The sequence below is a fragment of the Carcharhinus amblyrhynchos genome, chromosome 9, assembly GCF_965287045.1.
Source record: "Carcharhinus amblyrhynchos chromosome 9, sCarAmb.v2.hapA, whole genome shotgun sequence".
NCBI classification, from domain to species: Eukaryota; Metazoa; Chordata; class Chondrichthyes; order Carcharhiniformes; family Carcharhinidae; genus Carcharhinus; species Carcharhinus amblyrhynchos.
The window spans coordinates 45,447,081-45,472,650 of NC_137332.1; the positions used below are offsets into that span (position 1 = coordinate 45,447,081).

The 25,570-nt window shown below is 41.8% G+C and overlaps 1 protein-coding gene across 1 annotated transcript in view; it reads right to left on the bottom strand.

Moving 5' to 3' along the window:
- Positions 1-252: 252 nt before the first annotated feature.
- The window catches only part of c8a (complement component 8, alpha polypeptide), a 56,679-nt gene continuing 31,361 nt past the window's right edge, over positions 253-25,570 (bottom strand). Inside the window, exons 5-11 of the mRNA XM_080195551.1 lie at positions 22,994-23,180; positions 20,654-20,836; positions 17,218-17,458; positions 13,743-13,871; positions 2,902-3,065; positions 1,448-1,670; positions 253-401 (exon numbers count right to left, since the gene is read on the bottom strand). Coding sequence (XP_080051677.1) covers positions 253-401; positions 1,448-1,670; positions 2,902-3,065; positions 13,743-13,871; positions 17,218-17,458; positions 20,654-20,836; positions 22,994-23,180 — 1,276 coding nt within the window. The remainder of the gene's footprint in view (positions 402-1,447; positions 1,671-2,901; positions 3,066-13,742; positions 13,872-17,217; positions 17,459-20,653; positions 20,837-22,993; positions 23,181-25,570) is intronic.

Genomic DNA, 25,570 nt, shown 5'->3' on the forward strand with positions numbered 1-25,570 from the left:
TGAATGAATGCTTGCGTGAGATCAAGTGTCAGTTGTTGCATTAATTCGGGGTAAGTGCATCAGAATAAACAACATTCTTTTTTAAAACTCACCAAAGCTTGCTGCTGAATTATTTAATTGGCATACGCAATTCCAACGATAAGAAAAGGCACATGTCTTTCCACACATAACATACTGATCATGGGCAGTGAGTGAGCAAATACATTCTGTCAGTGACAACAGTAAGCTAAAATGCATTTTGTAATATTTTGTTTAACAATACTGAGTTTGTGTGCTCTTTCCAAGGCACGTGACACCACCATTTTTAGGAGGTGGATGATCACAGTTCCGTGTCCGTTGTTTCAAACCATTTTGGCATGGTGTCCATCCCGACCAACAGCCCCAATTTCCATGAGTGGGCCCTATAAAAATGTAAGATTATAACTGTGAAATATTCCCAAAGTCAATTAAGTGCAATTCATTTCAGATAGGCAATATATTTTCAGAAAGCCACAAAACCAATGGTTGCAAGATCATTTCACACAGCCTGGCAAAGAAATAATTGTGCAAGTATCTCTCCAGACATGAGCTTTTTTTTTTGCCTAGAATGTACTCACTACATCTAAATCATTACTCTCTGAAATGATTAGAATAAATAAACATAAATTATATTGTACCATCAAAATAAGCCATGAATCTTAGAATTCCTACAGTGCAGGAGTCCATTTGGCCCATCGGAGCCTGTACTGACAACAAATCTACCCAGGCTTTATCCCCATAAACCCACATATTTACTTACCCTACTCATTACCCTAACACTAAGGGGCAATTTTGCCCTTATGGTTAAGTATAGGACAAAATCTCAACAAGATGCACTCTTCCTTCACATATTTGGCATTCAAATTGAAATTCAGATTTGAGATTTTAAAGAATTGTCTGAACCATACATGTTGCAGGATTGTACAGCCAATCACAATGATCATATGCTGTTGTAGCCCACAGAGTTCAACAACAGTCAGACAAATAAACTCAGCCACAATATTATAAGGGTGAAACCCCAAATATTATTCTATTTATTACATTTCCCATTAGTCTCAAGACTGGCCAGCCAATAACACAATTCTGCAGTGCGCATCAAGCTGTGTCATTACGTGTGTCCGTATCAGTGCCAGGAGAAAACTTCAAAGACACGTTTGGAATGTTGAACACAAAGAGTCAGAATTTGGTGACAGGTTAGTTTTGAAAGGAAGTTGAATAAACCCAATTCAGAGTATTTCAGATAGACAGCACTAAAATTGTTTAAAGCAGAAATTAAATAAGTAGTGAAGCAAACATCTGAAAGGATTAACGTCACTGTATTTGGCACAAAGGAGTGAATTATAAGGTCTGTGAATCACTGGTAAGTTTTCAACAGTAACATGGATCCTTGCCACATGGAATCTTGTAATAACTTGTCACAATTTCTTACCCTCTCGTTTAGTTTCCTGACATGCTTTCCCTTCATAACCAGGCAGACATTCACAGGTACAGACATTGTTGAAAAGAACTGCTTTTCCATTATTATAGCACACGGGACACCTGCAAGGATGAAATTCTTCCAAGAACTCTTCCATTGCTCTTTTCAAATTTTGCCGTTTGCTTTCAACACCATGAAGATTACTTCTGGCCACTAAGTCATAAATTGGCATGATCTAGAGTATTAAAGAAATGGAGTTTCGAGTTAATCAATGGTAAAAGTCTATTTCTTAAGTCAGTGTTTTTTTTGTTGATTTGCCTATTAATACAAAAATGTTGAACCTATTAAATTAATACCTATTAGAATCAGATCTAAGAGCTTGCTAATTCTTTTCTGTTACGTTTAGTGTCTTTCTAAATATTTGATTCAAAATCATTACGACAGCTGTTTGTAACATTGCTATGGTTTGGGTTTTGCTATATCCCAGGCTTTGCTGCTGATTGACATGTAAAAGCACTAAATAAAGAAAAAATATCCGGAATTAAGAATCTACTGATGACCAGGAAACCATTGTCAATTGTTGGAGAAACCCATCTAGTTCACTAACGTCCTTTAGAGAAGGAAATTGGCTGTTCTTATTTGGTTTGGTCTACATGTGATTCCAGAACCACAGCAATGTGGTTGAGTCTCAACTGCCCTCCAAGAGCAACTAGGGATAGGCAAGTGGTGCTGGCCAACCAGTGATGCCCAAACTTTCAGAGATTCATCTCCAAGGAAAATTACAAACTTATTACAAATCATGCCCATATGTTGTCTACTTTCACTCACAACTGTTCATGTTCTGATTTTGCCATTGCTCTGATGGAAAAATTATTTTCCTTAATTTATTGTTTCAACTTTATCTTTACCAATTATCAAACACCATGTTTAACATGCATTAAAACATTCCCCAACAAATGCCTTTTGTTCACAGATCTTCAGTGCTTCAACGTAAATGAAGGTAATTGTTCGTTTGAGTTCTTAAGCTTCTCACGTGGTCTATTTTGACAGTCAGTGTATTAATTGCACGAGATTAAGGTATGGGATGTTAATTTTATTTAAATAATTATTAATTGTAAAGTTTATTTATTAATGTCACAAGTAGGCACTACAATAAAGTTACTGTGAAAATCCCCTGGTTGCTACACTCCAGCATCCGTTCAGGTACACTGAGGGAGAATTTGGTACAGCCAATGCATCTAACCAGCACGTCTTTCGGACTGTGGGAAGAAACCAGAGCACCTGGAAGAAACCCACGCAAACACAGGGAGAACGTGCAGACTCCACACAGGCAATGACCCAAGCCGGGAATCGAACCCAGGACACTAGCACTGTGAGGATCTAACCGCTATGCCACCATATTGATACAGACCTAAATCCTAACTCTGCTTATACGTAAGTGTATTTCTCTGACGGCATATTTTTACCTCAAAATCAATGACAGCTGGCATGTATTTCAAAGATTTACCCCAGCGTCGATACATTTTGACATCTGGTATTCCTCGACCTAGTAGTCCAGCACTTGATTTCAGATCTCCCCCTATTACGTGGGGGAGAACATCTTTGACAAGGCTACTGGAATCATCTGAAGCTAAAATAATAATGAAAGAAAACAATTACTTTTCCACACAATAATGTAATTTCCTTCAGATGAACAGCATAACATACATAGAATGAATCTAATTTAAGAAATGCAAAAATTATTTTCAGCGTCTTTTTAAATTCAATAGAAAGTATTTCCCCATGATAGCTTTCTCCCCTCATGCTGGTTTTTCCTTCTTCTACTATGCTATTTGTATTTTAATTAATTTTCAGATAAATTATAGCATTGGAAGAGAATAAAATGCCTTCAATGTTCAACATACAGGGTTGGATTTTTACTCAGAGGCAGGGGAACAACAGAAACCTAAAACTAGAAGGTTATCAGAGATCCTGCTAAATTTTAAGGCAGAATATGATTAATGTTGTCTTTCTCTATTTCCCGACCACTGTCAGACAGGTCGAGATACTGGCTGACTATCAGGAGGGTACACCTTTGACACCAGGTTACAGCTGGGTAGCAGAGAGGAGGGAGAGTGGGATCATGGACTGAAGATTCCTGGAGGCGAAGTTGATGATGGAGATTGCAGGCCTGGGAAATCAGAGGCATCTGGTGGGGTACAGAGCCAAAGTCAGGGAGTTGAGATCAGAGGGTCAGGTCAGGGGGAGCGGGGAGCGGTCAAAGGAGACCAGAAATGAAAAGATACTTATGTCCTTGATTCAGAAGTCCTTGCAATCCTTTAACCTTACAGCCTCACACAGCAGTCATCCTACTGCCCAAGTGACATTTCAATCTCACTTGGGCTGTAGAATGACTGCTGTGGGAAGCTGTAAGGTTGTACTTATGTGATATAACCTGGGCTAAAAAAAAATTCTACTCTCCATTTGGTTATGCTCATGGAGTGCTCCATGCTGACACTTAAATGAGTGGGGTGGGGTAGGGTATTTTAACCCTCCCTCTAACACACTGGAAATCTGGTGGTTAAAGGATTGCAAGGACTTCTGAATCCAGGACATAAGTACTTTTTCATTTCTGGTCTCCTTAGAACAGATCTGGCATCAAGGTAAGATATCCTGACACTGCAACTTTTAAACTTGATCCTGGGCTGTGGTGAAATGTCCTAAAATCACCATTTACAGAGTGCCGGCTTTATCTCTCCTTTTTGGAAGTATTTTTAAGTAGTTCCCTCAGGGAAAGTAGCTATTCATCCCCAGATTATCAACCTGTAAGCCCTTCTGATATGCCTATGACAGGTGCAAATAGTAAGAGAGTTTTCTGGTCAGTCACAATCATGTGGTAGCTGTAAAGCAACTGTCTCCATGTAAATTGGATCCACACATAAGCTCTTGCTGTGGGCTGTACTCCATGGCAAGCATCTTCCTTGCTTTGAGAGATTGTGTGTGAGAGAGAGAGAGTTGCCAATCCCATCATAGCCATGATATCTATGCTCCAACAAAATAAAGTAACTTTAACTCTCTTGAGAAATGCCACCATCAACAGTTGTGCATCTGGTGCAATGGGACAAAAGAAAGATAGGAAATTTGACAGCAAAAAAAAACAATTTTGTTCATAGGACATAATTTAGTTTTGTATTGCCTTGATGCTACAACATGGTGGTGTTAAACTCCCTGGAGAAGGTAAACTCTCACCACTTTGTTTTGGACTTTGCTGAATCTACAACGTTAGCATTCATGCAAAACTGAAACCACTTCACACTGATGGTAAACTTGTAACATTGAGTGCATTTGTAAGGGTAAATATATTCAACTGAACTACTACATTATTCAGAATGTATCCTGCAGATAGGATGATGTCTGTGTCACAGTTTCCTACTCATTTTCATAAAAAGAGGCCTGAAAGCAGTAAAGGTGTGCAGTACCTCCACTTCTGATGGCCACAAGAGATTCTGTTTCAGTGCCATCATAACTTGGGGTCAGTGTGATGTTCACAGCACTCCTTGATCACTGGAGTGGACCTTAATAAATCATCTACAATGTTTGTTGAAAATTAATGGGTTACATTTCATAAAATGCAGCAAAGCAACAGTGCTTGCCAAAGAAATGCAATGTTGCTACAGACCAGAAGACCATGGGTTGTACTCCCCTTTTCAGAGAGGGCAAACTGGTGATGATTTAACCTCAGGGTCACCACAACTTAGGCGAGAGGCAAGATTGAGAAGATGCCTTCGTAAATAACTTCAGCTGGTCTGGGAGTTGAACACGTGCTGTTGACATTCGCCCTGCATCGCGAACCAGCCGTCCAGCCAACTGAGCGAACTAACCCTCTTTTGGACTTCAAAGAAGACTGCCCTCAAAGATCTAGTGATCTTTTACCCTGACAGTAACAAAATTTATGCTGGAAAAAACTGTGTCAGCAACAGTTTAAACAGTCAATCAAATTGAAGTATTCTCCCAGACAGTATTCTAGGGAGACATTTTTCGCAATCATTAAAATTTTCAAATAGGGAATTCAATGAGGAAGATTGGATCTAGATATTGACATAAACAAATTTTAAAAAGTTCAAAGTATGTAGATTTTTTATCATAATAGAAAAATGTGATATTCCATGAGTATAAAATTATCATTTCATGGCAAGAAAGGCTGCTTATCAACAGTTAAAATGCTAGTTGTCATTATCAAGCTATGCATCATTCAGTTAGTTTAAATTTTATTTATTCATGTCACAAGTAGGCTTACAGTAACACTGCAATGAAGTTACTGTGAAAATCCCCTAGTCGCCACACTCTGGTGTCTGTTTGGGTACACTGAGGGAGAATTTAGCATGGCCAATGCATCTAATCAGCACGTCTTTCAGACTGTGGGAGGAACTAGGTACAATGTCATGATGAAAGGTTAGTGACTCGAAACATCTGTTTCTCCCCACAGATGCTGCCTGCTAAGCATCCACATATTTTGTTTTTGTACACTGTCAAGAATTTTTACAAGGTGAAGCCTTCCATTGTTCAAGGTGAAGCCTTCCATTGTTTACTGGAGCAGACGAGTGAAGGAGCAGAGAGAGAGCTAAGATTTTACCTGTTAAAAACCTGTTTAAAATAAGTTTAAAGCACTTTGTTCTTTGTAGAACTGTTTAAAGCATTTATTTATTGTATTTACTGCTTTAAGAATTCTGAGGGAGTGGTTAGCAGGCAGTTGTGGTCCATCAGATTTAAATATCAACTGACCACAAGGTGAAGCCTTCCATTGTTTGCTGGAGCAGACGAGTGAAGGAGCAGAGAGAGAGCTAAGATTTTACCTGTTAAAAACCTGTTTAAAATAAGTTTAAAGCACTTTGTTCTTTGTAGAACTGTTTAAAGCATTTATTTATTGTATTTACTGCTTTAAGAATTCTGAGGGAGTGGTTAGCAGGCAGTTGTGGGCCATCAGCTTTAAATCAGCGCCAGGTTTAAAAGGAGGCCTGGTGTAGACAGCGGGCAGCGGAGTGAGTGGGAAGCAGAGTGAGCTACTAGGGCTTAATATCAAAAAGGGCTGGAAGGAAAAAAGGCCAGGTGAGTTCGGTTGAAAAACAAAAAAAACAAAAAAATTTTTTCAAAACTACTAGAGTGAATAATGGAGGGGCATGTGATGTGTGGTTTCTGTATGATGTGGGAACTGGTGGACCCTAGGGTTCATCCCAGTGACCATGTCTGCAGTAAGTGCAGGTTGCTAGAGGAGCTCCAGCTCAGGGTAAATGAGCTGGCCTCTGAGCTACAGACACTGAGGCTCATCAGGGGGAGAGAGGGTGCCATTGTCAATGGGGTGCAAGTGACATCCACCCCCCCTAGACTGGCTAACTCTAAGGGTCAGGGACAAGAGGGGGCTGCTGGGAGGAGGAAGGGGGGTGAGGAGCGGAGGCCTCAGCCTCTTAATCTGCATAACAGGTTTGAGGTTCTTGCTTCCAGGCTGGACGAGAATGAGGAAGGTGAGGTTGGTGAGCAAGCTGCACACGGTACAGTGCTGCAGCAGGACATAGGCAAAGAGAAAGGGAAAAGGAACGTAGTAGTGATTGGGGATAGTGCGGTGAAGGGTATTGACACTGTCCTTTGTCACAATGACAAAGTGCACAGAAGGGTGTGTTGTCTGCCTGGTGCTCGGGTACGGGATGTCGCATCTGGGCTGCAGAGGAACCTGGAGTGGGAGGGTGAGAATCCGGTCGTTGTGGTACATGTGGATGCCAACGACGTAGGCAAAATGCGAACTGAGGATCTGGGGAGGGAGTATGAAAAGCTGGGAATAGAATTAAAAAGTAGAACCGACAAGGTGGTTATCTCTGGGCTACTGCCTGAACCGTGTGCAGATGGGCGTAGGGTTGACAGGATTAAGGAAGTGAATGGGTGGCTCAGGGATTGGTGTGGGAGGAATGGGTTTGAATTTATGGGGCATTGGCACCAGTATTGGGGTAGGTGGGACCTGTTCGGGCAGGATGGGGTTAGTCTGAACCGTGCTGGGACCAGAGTGCTGGTGAATCGAGTAAAGAGGACTGTAGACAGGACTTTAAACTAATTAGGTGGGGGGGGAGGGTGCGAGGGTAGGTGACCTTACGAGGTCTAAAGTTAAGGAGAGTGACAATGTAAAGGAAGAGGCCGAGGATGTCCCAATAATAGAGGGAGTAGGGGGCGTGAGTATAGTTGGTGGCGTTGCGGCAAATAGGGTCCAGGTGAAGGCTGGGATGAAAGCACTTTATCTGAATGCACGAAGCATTCGGAATAAAGTGGATGAGCTGATGGCGCAGATCGACACAAATGGATACGATCTGGTGGCCATTACAGAGACGTGGCTGCAAGGTGACAGGGACTGGGAGCTGAATGTCCAGGGCTATCAAGTGTTTAGGAAGGATAGGCAGGAGGGAAAAGGGGGGGGCGTAGCTCTGCTGATTAAGGATAGCATCACGGTGGTAGCAAGGGATGATATTGGAGCCAAGGAGCAGAGGGTGGAATCGTTGTGGGTGGAGATTAGGAACAGCAAAGGGAGGAAGACGCTGGTGGGTGTCGTCTATAGGCCCCCGAATAATGATCTGGAGGTGGGGCGGGCTGTTAACGCGCAAATAAGTGCGGCGTGCAGGAATGGGACGGCCGTAGTTATGGGAGATTTCAATCTGCATATTGATTGGTCGACCCATGTTGGACGTGGGGGGCTCGAGGAAGAGTTCTTGGAATGCTGCCGGGATAGTTTCCTCGAACAGTGTGTGTTGGAGCCGACGAGGGAGCGAGCTATCTTGGATCTGGTGCTATGTAATGAAGCGGGTAGAATTAGGGACCTTGTGGTGAAGGATCCTCTTGGGGAGAGTGATCATTGTATGGTGGAGTTTCTGGTGCAGATGGAGGAGGAGAAAGTGGGTTCCCGGACACGCGTCCTTTGTTTGAATAGAGGGGAATACGGTAGGATGAGAGAAGAATTGGCGAATGTGGACTGGGAGAGCGCGTTGGAGGGAGGGTCTGTTGAGGAGCAGTGGAGGATCTTTAAGGAGATCTTTCTTGGTGCTCAACGGAAATTTATTCCGATGGTCAAAAAGGATAGTAGGAGGAGAGGTAATAAGCCGTGGATAACGAAGGAGGTGAAGGAAAGTGTTAAACTAAAAGCGGAGGAATTTAGAATAGCTAAGAGTAGTGGGCGAGAAGAGGATTGGGAGAGGTTTAAATGTCAACAAAGATTGACAAGTTGATAAAGAAGGGTAGGAGAAACTATGAAGCTGGGCTAGCGCTTAATATAAAAAAGGATAGCAAGAGTTTTTATAAATATATAAAAAGGAAGAGGCTGGCTAGGGTGAATGTTGGTCCTTTAGAGGATGAGAAAGGGGACCTAGTGGTAGGGGATGGGGATATGGCTAAGGTATTGAATAACTTTTTTGTTTCTGTCTTCACGGAGGAGGACGTGAATAATTTGCCGGGTGTTAGCGATGGAAAGGTGGTAGGACTGGAGGGTCTTAATGACATTACTGTTACTAGAAAGGCGGTGCTCGACAGACTGGAGGGGCTGATTGTGGACAAGTCCCCAGGACCGGATGGAATGCATCCGAGGGTTCTGAAAGAAATGGCGGAGGTGATAGTGGATGCCTTGGTGGTTATTTTCCAAACGTCGCTGGATTCCGGGGAAGTGCCGGATGATTGGAAAATGGCTAATGTTACGCCGTTGTTTAAGAAGGGTGCCAGGCAAAAGGCGGGGAATTATAGGCCGGTTAGTTTAACGTCTGTGGTAGGTAAAATGTTAGAATCTGTCATTAAGGAGGAAATTGCGAGGCATCTTGAAGGGAATTGCTTGATAGAGCAGACGCAGCACGGTTTCATTAAAGGGAAGTCGTGTCTGACAAATTTACTGGAGTTCTATGAGGATGTGTTTAGGGCGGTGGATAGAGGAGAGCCGGTGGATGTGGTCTTTCTAGATTTTCAGAAGGCGTTTGACAAAGTGCCTCACAAGAGGTTATTGCAGAAGGTCGAGGGACATGGAGTTGGGGGTAGGGTGTTGGCGTGGATAGAGGATTGGTTGTCAAATAGGAGGCAGAGAGTGGGGGTCAACAGGTGCTATTCGGATTGGCGGATGGTGACTAGTGGAGTGCCCCAGGGGTCGGTGCTGGGGCCTCAGCTTTTTACCATTTATATAGATGATCTGGAGGAGGGAACCGAGTGTAGAGTGTCGAAATTTGCTGATGACAGCAAGATTGGTGGAACGGCAAATTGTGCGGAGGGTGTGGAGAGTCTGCAGAAGGATCTAGATAGGCTGGGCGAATGGGCCAGGAAATGGCAAATGGAATTTAATGTTGGCAAGTGTGAGGTTGTCCACTTTGGTAGGAAGAATGGTAGGAAGGACTATTACTTACGGGGCGAAAAACTGCAGCAGGCGACGGTGCAGAGGGACCTCAGGGTCCTTGTGCATGAGTCGCAAAAACCCAGCTTGCAGGTGCAGCAGGTGGTCAGGAAGGCGAATGGGATGCTGGCCTTCATAGCGAAGGGGATTGAATATAAAAGTAGGGAGGTCTTGCTGCAGCTGTATAGGGCATTGGTGAGGCCGCAACTGGAGTACTGTGTGCATTTTTGGGCGCCGCACCTGCGCAAAGATATTTTGGCCTTGGAGGGAGTGCAGAGGAGATTTACTAGGCTGATACCGGAGTTGAGGGGGTTGAGCTATGAGGAGAGGCTGAATAAACTGGGCTTGTACTCGTTAGAGTTTAGAAGAATGAGAGGAGATCTCATTGAGACGTATAAGATGATGAATGGGATGGATAGGATAGAGGTGGAAAGACTCTTCCCGCTCAAAAAAGACAATAGGACTAGGGGGCACAGCCTCAAGATAAAGGGAGGGCGGTTTAGAACGGAGTTGAGGAGGAACTTCTTCACTCAAAGGGTGGTGAATCTCTGGAATTCTCTGCCCGTTGAAGTGGTGGAGGCTGCCTCGCTAAATATTTTTAAGACGCGGGTTGATGGGTTTTTGATAGGAGAGGGGATTAAGGGTTATGGGGAGAGGGCGGGAAAGTGGAACTGAGCAGCGACAGATCAGCCATGATCTTATTGAATGGCGGGGCAGGCTCGAAGGGCTGGATGGCCTACTCCTGCTCCTATTTCTTATGTTCTTATGTTCTTATGTTCAAACAGTGTAAGAGTATAAGTACTTACTAAGTCACCCATTGATTAGAGACTACACACTGTGGAACCTGAACCCGAGCGATCATTGTATGGTTGAGTTTTTGATGCAGATGGAGGATGAGAAAGTAGGGTCCCGGACCTGTGTCCTCTGTTTGAACAGATGGGCGTATGATAGGATGAGAGAGGAATTGGCGAATGTAGATTGGGGGCGCAGATTGGTTGGTAGGACGACTGAGGAACAGTGGAGGATCTTTAAGGAGATCTTTTTCGGTGCTCAGCAGAAATTTATTCTGATGGTAAAGAAGGAATGTAGGAGAAGGGATAATCAGCTGTGGTTATCGAAGGAAATAAAGGAGAGTATTAAATTAAAAGCTGATGCATTTAGAGTGGCTAAATGTACTGGGCGAGTGGAAGATTGGGAGAGGTTTAAAAATCAACAAAGATTGACTAAAAAGTTGATAAAGAAAGGAAGGATAGGCTATGAAGCTAAACTAGCACTAAATATAAAAAAGGACAGTAAGAGTTTTTATAAATATATAAAAAGGAGGAGGCTGGCTAGAGTGAATGTTGGACCCTTAGAGGATGAGAGGGGGGATTTAGTGGTGGGGACGAGGAAATGGCTGAGGCCTTAAATAAGTTTTTTGCCTCGGTCTTCACGGAGGAGGACGCGAAGGGTGTTAAAGATAGAAGGATGGTAGGAGTTGAGGGCCTGAATGCGAATACTGTCAATAGAGAGGTAGTGCTTGATCGACTAGCGGGATTGATGGTGGACAAGTCCCCAGGACCGGATGGAATGCATCCCAGAGTTCTGAAGGAAATGGCAGAGGTGATAGTAGATGCCTTAGTGATTATTTTCCAAACCTCACTGGATTCTGGGGAAGTGCCAGAAGATTTGAAATCGGCTAATGTTACACCGCTGTTTAAAAAAGGTAGCAGCAAAAGGCAGGGAATTATAGGCCGGTTAGTTTAACATCTGTTGTTGGAAAAGTGCTTGAATCCGTCATCAAAGAAGAAGTAGCGAGGCACCTTGAGAAGAATTGTTTGATAGAGCAGACGCAGCACGGATTCGTTAAGGGGAAGTCGTGTCTGACGAATTTATTGGAATTCTATGAGGATGTGACTAGTGCGGTAGACAGAGGGAAACTGGTGGATGTGGTGTTTCTCAATTTTCAAAAGGCGTTTGATAAGGTGCCGCACAGAAGGTTACTTCAGAAGGTTAGGGAGCATGGAGTTGGGGGTAAGGTGGATAGAGGATTGGTTGCCTAATAGGAGGCAGAGAGTTGGTATCAATGGGTGCTATTCTGATTGGCGGTTGGTGACTAGTGGAGTGCCGCAGGGATCGGTGCTGGGGCCTCAACAATTTACCATTTATATAGATGATCTGGAGGAGGGGGCTGAGTGTAGAGTGTCGAAATTTGCTGATGACACGAAGATAAGTGGAAAAGCAAGTTGTGCAGAGGGTGTGGAAAGTCTGCAGAGGGACCTAGATAGGCTGAGAGAGTAGGCAAGGACCTGGCAGATGGAGTATAATGTTAGCAATTGTGAGGTTATCCACTTTGGCAGGAATAATAGTAGGACGGATTACTATTTAAAGGGTGAAAAGCTGCAGCATGCTACAGTGCAGAGGGACCTGGGGGTCCTTGTGCATGAGTCGCAAAAACCCAGTCTGCAGGTGCAGCAGGTGATCAAGAAGGCGAATGGGATGCTAGCCTTTATAGCGAGGGGGATAGAATATAAAAGCAGGGAGGTCTTGCTGCAACTGTACAAGGCACTGGTGAGGCCGCAGCTGGAGTACTGTGTGCAGTTTTAGTTGCTGCACTTGCACAAGGATATATTGGCCTTGGAGGGAGTGCAGAGGAGGTTCACTAGGCTGATACTGGAGATGAAGGAGTTGGACTATGAAGAGAGGCTGAATAGACTGGGTCTGTACTCATTGGAGTTTAGAAGGATGAGGGGGGATCTTATAGAGACGTATAAGATAATGAAAGGGATGGATAGGGTAGAGGTAGAGAGGTTCTTCCCGCTCAGAAAGGACAGCAGGACTAGAGGGCACAGCCTCTAGATAAGGGGGGAGCAGTTTAGAACGGAGTTGAGGAGGAACTTCTTCACTCAAAGGGTGGTGAATCTCTGGAATTCTCTGCCCGTTGAAGTGGTGGAGGCTACCTCGCTAAATATATTTAAGACACGGATAGATAGATTTTTGGTAGGCAAGGGAATTAAGGGTTATGGGGAGAAAGCAGGAAAGTGGAAGTGAGCCACTTCAGATCAGCCATGATCTTATTGAATGGCGGGGCAGGCTTGAAGAGCTTGATGGCCTACTCCTGCTCCTATTTCTTATGTTCTTATGTTCTTTGGAGGAGCACAGAATCATTGACAGCAACTTTTGGGTTTCCCTATTATCTGCTCATTTGTTGATTCCCAAAGTTGCTGAATAATGGTGATAAATGTTGACAATTTTCCCATCATTATCCCCACAAAATCTGAGTTAATAGCTGAACCATTAACCTAGGTTATCAAGGGTGACTGAGAGACATGAGTAAATATTTCTATAAAATAATCAAACTTTTAGTATCATATGTTTCACTTTTAACTCCAAATTACTGAAAATTTCAATTCTATTGTTTAATTTTTTACTGTTTTTCGGTGAACTTTGTTTTCATAGGGTTGGAAACTGGCACTGTGGTAATATCATTGGACTTGTAATCCAGAGACTCAGGATAATACCCTGAGGGCAGGGGTTCAAATCTCACCTTGGCAGCTGGTGGAATTTAAATTCAATTCATAATGTGGAATTAAAAAGCTAGTCTCAGGAATGGCAATCATGAAACTATTATCAATAATCTTAAAAAACAATCTGCCTCACTAATGCCCTTTAGGGAAATATGTTTGCCTTCCTTACCTGATCTGGCCTACATGTGATTCCAGATCCACACCAATGTGGACGACTCTTAAGTACCCTCTAAAATGGTTGGCCAGCCACTGCATTCAAGGACAATAAAGCATTGGCAACAAATACTGGCCTTGCAAGTGACAACCCTTGAATTTTTAAAGAATTCTCTAGGAGTAATAAATAACGTTAAACTACTATTATTACAGAAAAGCTCACTATAACTTAATATTATGATTCAGAGTCTGTAATTGTGGTGGTACTTACTTAGTTCATCCTTTAGTACTTTGTTACAACCTTTGGCCTTTATTGTTGCACTTACATTAGCAGGTCCCTGCAACAGCACAACTCCTAACGATCCTGTAATACAATATCCAGCTTCGGATGCAGTCACACCTTTAAATTAATGAAAAAACACGTAAATATGGCACTTGGATGTGAATTCATTCAGAACATGCTTCAGTATTACTCTACCTTGCTATCATGAGCACAGTGGCACAGTGGTTAGCACTGCTGCCTCACAGCACCAGGGACCTGGGTTCAATTCCAGCCTGGGGTGGCTATCTGTGTGGAGTTTGCACGTTCTTCTGTGTCTGCATGGGTTTCCTCCAGGTGCTCCAGTTTCCTCCCACAGTCCAAAGGTGTGCAGGTTAGATGGATTGACCACGCTAAATTGCCCCTTAGTGTACAAAGGTGCGAAGGTTGGGTGGATTAACCATGGTAAGTGTGTGGAGTTATGGGGATAGAATGGGGTAGTCATGATGTGGAAATGCCGGTGCTGGACTGGGGTAAAACAGAAAGAAATCCCATAAGCTGGTGTTGTGGGATTTCTTTCAATAGAATGGGGGCCAGCGCATTGGTGGGAGGCTCCATCAGAGAGTCACTGCAGACTAAATGGGCTGGATGGTAATGTGATGTGATATGATTGGGATAGGTGCCATTAAAGTTTTGCTTAAAGTTTGAAATTCCAGTTACCCATTCGGGGAATAAAGCCACAAGATTCCACAGTTTTAAACAAGCAAAAAAAAACTACACAAAGTCAGAAAAGTAAACAATTTACAATATCTATCTTATACTCTAACATCCAGAATTAGAGTTAAGTAAATACACACGAACAGGCAAACTGTGATTATACACAGCACATTTCACATCAAATGGCGGATGAAACCAAGGTAGCTTCCATAGATTTTTCAGCAACCCATCGAGATGTCAATGCCTAACGTACCACAAAATCTTGTTTAAAATTTTTCTTTCCCTAACAAGGTGTTTCCACTCTTCAGTTCTGATGATCTAGCCTTTGAGTTCCATCACAAGCTGTTCTGACTAGGATTGCCACAATGAATACTCACCTGCAAATCTCTTCACCTGAGATTGTGTTCCATAGGATTCAAAAAGCTGCCCTCCTGCTTTCAATTATCAGCATTATTGCAACTCTCTCACAAACCACTAGCTTCACAAAGCTGGCAAGGTCCCTGTGTTTCTCTGAGCTCCAGCTTCCCAGCTGCCTCAAAACTATAAATAGCTCCATGGGCCTCTTCTGAGCCATAACTGCCTGGCACAGAATAGTGACCATCCGCTGCCACCACCTCAGCCCTGCAGGACCTTTCTAAGCCTTCACTCTCTGGACAATGCTAACAGCTTCCAGGGGTTCTCTGTTAGGAGCAAACCACAAGAGGTCAAAAACTGTAACTAATCCCTGCTTCAAGCAAAATCATGGATAAACTGAAACCAAAAGAACTTTCTTAAGCTCCACCCATCTCCTTAACAACGTAGTCTTCCAGTGTTTACTGAACATTTTAAAAATAATTTAGATATAACTGTTAAGAACTCTACTGATGTTAAATGCAAGGGCATCCCAAATCCCAGAGGGGCAACTTGGAACACTGGTTCTTTGTGGTATATATTTTTAAGTTAGCATACTGTGAGAAAAGATAATCAAAAGTTAGTAAAGAATAATTATTACCTTACAACGAAACATGACAAGTAGAACTATAATGTATAATAGTACAAGTAACTACACTGATGACTATTCACATAAGTACCTCATGAAGTTACCCTTTAGTTCCCAACTAATATGTTTCCTGAACTCTGAGACACCCTTTTCCCCAAACAACATCCAATATCATACAACTCTAGGAACTAAATCCAACAGATAGTTACCACATACAGGTTACTTGTCTATGTTTGAGAAAACTGTCTTCAGTTTCAGCAAAGGCATAATCTTCTATGTTGAGTTTTGGATTCTAAGCAGCTATCCTTGTGCAATAACTTGTTTTTGTGGAAGACAGTTCTCTGCAGCTAAGTATGACTATTATGGTAGCTGCTTCTACTGTATCCCTTTCTCCAGTTATTGTGCTATGGATATATCATTCTTTCTCTTTGATCTTACCCACTCTGTGGACCCGGCTTTTAACACCTAACTGCCAATTCTCTCCACTTTGAAGTTCTACATCCATTGTTTTCCCCTAGTCACATGGATAAACACTTGTTTATCTTACTGGTATCATACAAAACACTACTTCAAACAGCTGAACCTATCAACCCTTTATTTATTTTATCTAAAGTTCATTTTTTAAATTTTAATTATCTTCAATTCTTAACACTAACTCCCAAAAGAAAACATCTCTCTGGACTGTTCTTTGCAAACAGTGGCACTCTTTAAAGTACAGCATTTTAGTTACCTGACCTTCACAACTATAATCTTCCTAGAATCAAACATTGGCCGGAAGTCTACCATCTTGCCTGACATGGAATCGGAGTGGGTGAGGGTCCGACAACTGAATCTCCTTTGACCTCGGGCAGGAATTTCCAGTCTTGCCCAAGCGAGGTAGTAAGATCCCACCCATTGTCTCTAAAATAATGGTACATGGGAAATATAATATTTTATCCCTTATAGAATTTGAGAGGAAATTTACACCAAAATGGCAGTCAAGTTACTTAGCAAAACTGTATGAAATGGTGTCCATAAATGCTTCCAATGGCCACAGTAATGTTCCACATGAAAGCAATGGCTCAGAAATGATTTTGTTGTGAACTTATAAGGTTTGCAAACCTATAAATTAGTTCTGAGATTATCTGAAAATATGCCCTTACTGGAGTAACTTACTGGAGCATCTTTGCAAATGTTTTTAATGTCACACATACACACATAATAAGTATATATATATAAAATTTGAGGAGGTCGAGGAGAGACTTCATGATTCACAAAGGGAGAAAAAAAGTGTAATGGAAGATAAAAATGCAAGTAGAAATCAAAAAACAGCAAAAGAAGCGAAATAGAGATGACAGAAAGGGAGACCAAAAAAGAAATTAGCAAGACTACAGCAGGTTGAAGGCAAATAAATGGCAAAGGAAGGGAACAACACAGGATGATAAAAAAGAACTGCAGCAAAATGAAAGAGAAAAGTTAAATTTGAAATATTGATTGATTTCTAATGGCATTGCACACAATGCACCCATTTTAGCTGAAATGCAAGGCAATGGCTCAACTGTCTGTTGACTCCCTGCCTGATTTTCCTTTCTGTTGTACTAATCAATGAAAGGCATTCAATTACATGCACACAGTTTTCTCATCCATTGCACCAGGTACAGTAACTGACCGATAACAGTCACATATTTATGATCTGGCGACATGGTGGACAAGTTTGAGCTGGCATTGCTTAACTTTATCTTGAAGTAATTTTATAATATTAACTCAGTGTAACTTTGTTGAAGCAACAGCGTAGTATCAATTGACACAAACCTGACTCTGCCAATGCCTTCTTATTAAAGACAATTGTGAACTCATAAACACCTCCCATTGTTCCTGAGGCATAGTAATGTGTACCATAATCCGCGAGGAATTTAGCATACATTCCATAATTGTATTCATCTGGAAGTTCCATGAGGGATTGAGCCATATCTTCATCCAAAAGCAAATTGTCTCTCCTCATTTTGAAGTGAGCAGTTTGAACTTTAGTACGAACACGAACAAAATCAACATCCTAAAAAAAACCAATGTGTTATCAGGATAATTCTGAATAACATCACAAGTTTCATTCATTAAATGAATCTATCAGTGTTTGCATTGACCCTTAGACAGCAAGTAAGCTCCAATCTGCCTGATCTAATCAGTTGGCTTTGTTTTAGAACCTGCCTTGATTCCTTTGAAAAAGGCACGGATCAGCATATGCTATGTCATTAACAATGTGTATTTACACCCATGTGCGATTAGTTTCATAGAAATCTGGAATGTGTGATTTAGATAAACTGTTGAAAAATACTTTCTTCTAAGGTGTAGATTTGCACTATCAAGTAGACATGAATCAACTCCATTTTAATGGCATTGTGTCACCATGATAGATTGAATTCTAGGAAGTTTGTTGGCCCTGATTGTTAGCGTGCATATCTTCCATGTAATAAATGGCATTTTTATATATAATGCCACAGTGTAGTCTGTGGCTTGTCATACAAATAATGACACTGCAGCCTCTGTCTTATCTTTTTACAATATATATCACTGTGATAATGATGGTGCAATTGAGATGAACATATATATATATGGACAATATTTAAAAATTCAGCTTAATTCTATAGGTTGTCGATATGTCTGGAGGGAATGCAGCTCAGATGCAGGGAGAACGGGATAATTACTCATTTCAAACTTGCAAGTAATTATGTTTAGTGGAATTAATGGACTTTTGTTTACATAAGGTCTCCTGGGATTTCAGATAAGAATGATTTACAGGGTCATGTGATGATGTGATTTATGTGCAGAGAGAAATAGCTTTTTCAGAAGACCATTCAGTTGCAGCTGAAGCGTCATTGAAGTTTGAAGGATTTCTAAGGCTTCTGGAACTCTTTCTCTTTTTGGCATAATGGTTAGGACTGCTGCCTCACATGCCAGGGACGTGGGTTCAATTCTGGCCATGGGTCACTGCCTGTGTGGAGTTTACACATTCTCTGTGAATCTCTGTGGGTTTCCTCCGGGTGCTCTGGTTTCCTCCCATAATCCAAAGGCTTGTGGATTAGGGTAACCGGCCATGCTAAGTTGACCATAGTCAGGGGATTTGCAGGGTAAATATGTGAGATTATGAGAATAGGGCGTGGGTGGTATTGTGGTTGGTGCAGACACAATGGGCTGAATAGCTTCTTTCTGTACTGTAGGGATTCTATGAATCTATGAAAGCTTCAAGACTGCCCACACTCATTATGGCATGTATATTTATAATTGCTAACTATATTTAAAGTGGCATTCAAATCTGTAAGAGGAAGTTGCTTCTTTGGAACTGAAAAAGTGATGAGTAATTAAAACAGTTTCTTTTTCATTTTTAAATATTGTTCAACTGTTAGTAGTCGAGTTGCTTCACTTGTTAGAGTTATATTTAAACTGTGTTCTTAAACAAAGTTTGTTTTACTATAAAGGATCCCTAGTTTATCAGTGGAATCATTCCTGGAAAGAAGTATTCTTTCCTCATTTTATACCAAAATAGAAATGGTTATTTTGGAAGAAATTATAAATTCACTTCCTACAGTAGTGAAACTCACATGGAACAGCAAAGGGTTAAAACTGTAAGATTAGCAGCAGAAATGGCAAATGATTTTGAATTAGTCCATAAATCAGGGTTTGGTTTGCAAAATCAATTTCAATCACTAGAATAGAAATTGGGAAAAGAGAAATCCAGAGGTGGTCAAGGCAAAGGACATCTCGTTGGAGATAGAAAGGGCAGTTTGCTTCAAGTTTAAAAAGGAAACATATGAGGGTGGAAGAGAGATAAGAAACATTAAATGTTTTCATTGTAATAAAGTTGGATACAGTGTCACAGTGTTGAAGGCTTAAGAAAAATACTGGGAAGATAGCTGTGTTACAGCTGGGTAAGCCAGCTGGGTTTGTTAAATTGGTAAAAGAAATCATGGTTGAAGAGGAAGAGGTGCAGAAGAATGTATAACCAGTTCAGAGGTTGGTTGATAAGCAAATGTCAGGTTTTCTGAAGATTTTATTTATATGCCTCTAAGGTTTACTCTTGTGTACAAGGTTGAGTAGGTAAAGAGGTTAAATCCTTGACGGATGCATGAGCAAGTCAATCTTTAATGGTGAGAGGGGAGGCGATATGTAGCTCAGAAACAGCAATGCCAGAAAAAATGGTAATATGTGGAACGAGAAGTGAAGGGATTTGAGTTTGCACGAATGGGGCTTATTTAGAACTGGAACAATCACAAGCCAGAAAGTAAAATTGTTACCTTTCACTCTTAAATATTGTTCAATTATTAATTGTTAAGCTGATTCATTTGTTAGAGTTATATTTAAACTGTGTTATTAAATAAAGTTTGTTTGTTTTACAATAAGACATCCCTACTTTGTCAGTGGAATCATTCCTTGAAGGAAAACCCTTTCCTCACATTTATGCCAAAATAGAAAAATTGTTGGAGTCTAGTCTGGCGTCTGAATGCAATTTGGCATTCTGGTCCAGGTCCAGGTCCAGGACCCTAACAATTACACACTGCAGTCAGTGTATTATTTTGTGCATTATCTATGCTATCTTACAACTGGAGAATTTAGCAGGCTCTATAGTGTCATGTGTGCTGTCTGTGTTTCACTTGGTATAAACAATGAGGGCAGGATTCTTTGGTCCACTCAACTCTCACTCCCCCTCCTCCCATGGTGTGTTTGTGAGCAATGGAGATGTCTCACCATTGACCACCAGAGCAAGAACCTGGTCTCACCAGTGTATGTGGCATTTTGCATGGCTTGCCTGCCTGCCAACAGCGAACCTGACTCAGAGGGTTGCCTTTGGCGGGTCAGAAGATCCCACTGGTGGGAGAGGCCAGAAAATCCCACCCTGTATTTTAGTACAACGTACACCACATCACAACTTATATGTTATCTTATACATGACTCATCATTCTTTTTACGCTGTCCTGCGTATGAAAACCAACACAAGAAAACTAAAACACAGTTAATTTATGTTATTTACGTACTTTACATATAACTTGTGCCATGTTGTATATGTAAAAAAACTGATAGAATCTCACTCAGAAACCTATGGAAGAAAAAAGTAACAGTAACAAATGCAAAAGTTTCTCTATTAAAATAAACCTTTCTTGTTCACCGAAATCAGTCACGCTTTGGATATTTTTATGTCTTGCAACAATTATTTCAGAATCAAAAATTTTACAATTATAACTGGTCATTCACTTACCTTCCCCACAAATGTTGTTATATTTCTAAGAAATGTGGAAAAATCTGCAAACCCAACTGCAGCTTTTACAACAGAAATTTTCAAACCGACTCCAATCGCAAAAGTATCTGAAGTTATCATTGTTGTTAATAAATTGCGTACATCATTGTAAACCTCCATTGTGAATCCAGAATCAGCAAGTGCCTACAAATGAAGTACAAAACAAGTGAAAGATTTTACCAGGATTCAGAGGTAACATTTATTATCTTATAATTAATTACTGCAAGATTTATGGTTGAAACTGCATCCTGATACATGATTTTTAATCATTCCACTCCAATCTTCTCCCTCCATGTCAAATGCCACTGACCCCTACTAACTGTAATGACTCAGGGAGCCCATTTGGATAGGAACATAGTTTATTACAGAATGCAAAGTAAAACCACTACCATCGTATATCATCATAGAATCATGGAATCTCTACAGTGCAGAAGGAGGCCAGTCAACCCATCGAGTCCGCACCGACTACAATCCCACCCAGGCCCTATTCCCATAACCTTAATTTGCCCTGCTAATACCCTGACATTAGGGGCAATTTAACATGGCCAATCCACCTAACCTGGATATCTTTCGACTGTGGGAGGAAACCGGAGTACCTGGAGGAATCCCACGCATACACAGGGAGAATGTGACTCAAGGCCGGAATTAAACACAGGTCCCTGGCACATTGAGGCAGCAGTGCCACAGTGCCGCCCACGACACAATAGTCCCTGCCTGGGCGTACTGTTCAGCAGGCCCAATCTTGGGCCTGCCTTATAAAAGGCTCCAGTAATGACTTTCAGCTGGGCAGACCACTGCCTGATACCACAAGAAATCTTACTCAACAAGCCCCACAGGGAAATCAATCGGTGATTCCCCAGGGACCTCGCAGGGATTATCAAACCAACCCACAGCTACCTTAATGCTTCAGTGGCCCAGAAACTGCACTGGATTGAATAGTCTCCTTCTGTGTCTTAAAGCTTCAAGATAAGAAAGTGTTAAATTGGCTCAACACAAAGAAATAACAGAAGAGAAAAATAGCCACGAAAGACAGTTTGGTGAAGTGATCATAACAAAAATGTTGCACTGGTTCACTGGCAGTGATAATATTTACATGATAAAATGTATAGTAACATAGTTCTTTAAATGGGAGCTGAGTGAACATCTGAAAGCCAATGACATCTCTACTTATTAAAGGGAGGTACAACAATCAGTAGGTGGACTTGGTGTTCAGTAGGCGTGTGAGGGGGTGGGGAGAAGGGGCATCCTCTTTCAGGAAGACACCAGCAGCAAGACTAATGAGCCCACAAATGGCCAATTTACTGATTGGAATTGGTTACATGCTCCTGCCTCCATGAGGACCACCTGTATGTGGGAACGCGCTGGCTGCCTTACCCAACACTAATTATTCACACTTTCCTGCCAGTCCCACATCGGGGACAGGGAAGGTTCTGTCCAGCAAGTACTGTGAAGAAAAGCAATAAGCTTTCAGACTTTCTCCTCCCTTGAAACCAAGAATGTCTGCAGCAAGTTTTATTATGGTCATGTCAGAGAAAAACAGAAGGAACTCTTTTTACATAAGTATTGTCAATCACTTCAGCAATGTTTATTTATAAGGTAAGATAGACATATGTTAAATAACAACATTTGCATACTTTGATATTTTTGACATTAAATGTCCCTGTTTTTTTACAAGATTTGGTCCTTTTCCTGGGACAGACCTGATTTTCTCAGGCTGCATTCCCTGTCATTAATTCCCAGTTCATATTGCAAGGGATGGAACCTGCCAGAGATTTGTCCTAGATGTTATGAATAGCTGCTTGCTCCGTGCAAATTAGGTGCATTTCCAATGACTCCATAAAATCTGGAGAAGTTCGCACTAACAGAGCACCAACAGATATGGAGCTGGTACAAGGGCTGGGGTTGCAGTCCTGGAATTTTCGAGACTTATACGTAGAACTCTCACATCAATATGAATCTTACATCAGCTCGGGAGCACAAATCCTGTGACATAAAACACCATCAACAAAGAAATCTGCTGACTTTCCAGAACAGGAAATTGGACAGGAAATGGGTTTAGGGCAACCACCGGTGAGTGTCAAATACCTGATTGGGCAGTAGCAATGTGGGATGTGGCCACAACCTTGGAAACTAGAGTTAAGACAATTAAACCAGGAGAGCAATGACGGATTGAAACATTTTTATTGTAAGTATGTGATAGAGCTGCCATCAACTTATTTTAGCAACTAGTGAAGGTGCACAAAATCTGTGTTTCATATCCGTGCATGGAAGGTTGAATTGCAAACTGAATTCACTGCTTACCTCAAAACGGTATTTAAATAAATTGTATGGTTTTCGGAAGTACTTCTCATCATCGTTATAGTAGAGGTGCTCGCACTCGCTGTCATATCGCAGTTCCCTCCAGTCTCCATTGTACACATACTCACAATATCCACCAAATCCAGAATCTAAAACAGTTCTTCCACCATCATTCGTTAAAATGTTATAGCTTTAAAAAATAGGAGAACAAATCCAGCACTTAATCAATAAATGTACGTTTTAATATTGCAATACTCTGCCAGCAATTCTAAGACTTGCTACGGGCTGTGATTTTGAAATAGGCATGGAATGCTCACCCAAGTCCATAAAGTGAGGCAGATGCCTAATTAATAGAATGAGGATGCGTTGGTGGTGGGGTTGTGCAGAGGGCAGAGGGGAATGCAGAAAATCAAGTGAGACTTGTGGGGTGAAATTGTACATCTCCACTTCCCCCCAACCCCAGCATGTTTTGCAGTGGAGAGGTGGTCTGTTGTTGGCTGGTCATAGAATCAGAGAGGTAACAAAAGAAACATAAGAACACAAGAAATAGGAGCAGGAATAGGCCATCTAGCCCTTTGAGCCTGCCCCACCATTCAATAAGATCATGGCTGATCTGAAGTGGATCAATTCCACTTTTCCACTTTCTCCCCATAACCTTTAATTCCCTTGTCTATCAGAAATCTATCTACCCGTGACTTAAATATATTCAACAAGGTAGCCTCCACCACTTCAATAGGCAAAGAATTCCAGAGATTCACCAACCTTTGCGTGAAGAAGTTCCTCCTCAACTCTGTTCGAAACTGCTCCCCCACCCCCGCTTATCTTGAGGCTGTGCCCTCTAGTTCTGTTTTCCTTTCTAAGCGGAAAGAATCTCTCTACCTCTACCCTATCTAGCCCCTTCATTATCTTGTAAGTCTCTATAAGATCCCCCCTCAGCCTTCTAAACTCCAACGAGTTCCAGCTCAGTCTATTTAATCTCTCCTCATAAGCTAATCCCCTCATCTCTGGTAGTTAGCTTAGTAGTTAGGATTACAGCAGGGAAACAGGCCCTTCAGCCCAACTTGTCTATATCGCCCAGTTTTTACCACTAAGCTCATCCCAGTTGTCTGCATTTGGCCCATATATCCATCTTCTACATGATACCCATCTATAACCATCTAATCCATAAACTGTCTAAATGCTTTTTGAAAAGACAAGTAAGTGCTTATAAATCTTCCTTTTTGTGGCAGGACTTTCTAGTCCCGTCACTCTCAATGGGTTTTCCATTGTTTGCTGCCTCTGCCCCAGGGGACCCATGGCTCACCATCAGCAGGACTGGATGATCCCAAGCAGTGGGAACGGCTGGAAAATCCCACCCATGATTTTGGATGGTGCCTCTAGTGAATGGATTAATGACAGAATTCCCACTCCCATTCCCACCATTTCCACACCCATGTCCATTCTCCCCCTCCCCACATAACCATCCTTCTCCCTCCTTGTTTCTGGACAGTGCCATGGAGGTTTTATGGTAGAAATGACCAGGGGGTGGATCTTCCCCGTATGGAGGAAGATGCCTCAATAGACACCTTGGCAACAGTGGATGGAAGTAGCAGAGCACATGAATACTCAGTGTCTGATGTCACAGACCTGGCATTAATGCAGGAAGAAATGCAATAAGCTGATCAGAACTGCTAAAGACTTCAATTCACTAAATATAGTTTTATAATAACTTGTGCAAGCCTGTATTACTCCACTTGTAACCCAATACTAGTGGGCATTTGTCACAGAGTGAATAGACAGAATTGATTTACTGACAGGAGTATAAAGAATGGTTGGACAATATGTCGAAATAAGGTACATGGAGTTATTACCTCTGAGTGTGCAAACAACACTGGAACATAGAACTGATGTTCTAACAAAGAATCAATACTGGAAACTTGGGAATTGTAGATTTCCAATGTGAAATGAAAAATTAAGATACAGGAAAGTTAAGTACATTGGCCTCCACCTACAGTCCATAACATCACAGATGCCGGTCTTCAATGTGATTAATTCCACTTGAAGAAACGGCTGATGCACTCAATACAGCAAATTTTCTGGGCCTTAACAACATCCTGGCTGCAGTATTAAAGATTTGAATTCGAGAGCTAGTTACACTCTAGCCAAGCTGTTCCAGCTACAACACTGGCATTTACCCAATAATGCGGAAAATTACACAGGCATGTCCTTTCAACAAAAAGCAGGAGAAATCCAAATGCCCCCTTTACTTTCCATCTTCAGAACAGTGATGTAAGGTGTTGTCAAGCGCTATGTACTCAGCATTAACCTGTACGCTGACACTCAGTGTGATTTTCACCACAGCCACTCAGTACCAGGCCTCATTACATCCTGAGCCCAAACAAAATGTTGGAAAATGCTGGAGTTTAGATTTCATTGAAAAACATCAGATGCTGAGGTCTCTTCATCAGGTGGATGTGAAGACCATGTTTCATACAACCCCTACAGTGCAGAAGGAGGCCATTCGGCCCATCAAGTCTGCACCAACCAAATCTCACCCAGATCCTACTCCAGTAACCTCACATATTTATCCTGCTAATCCCC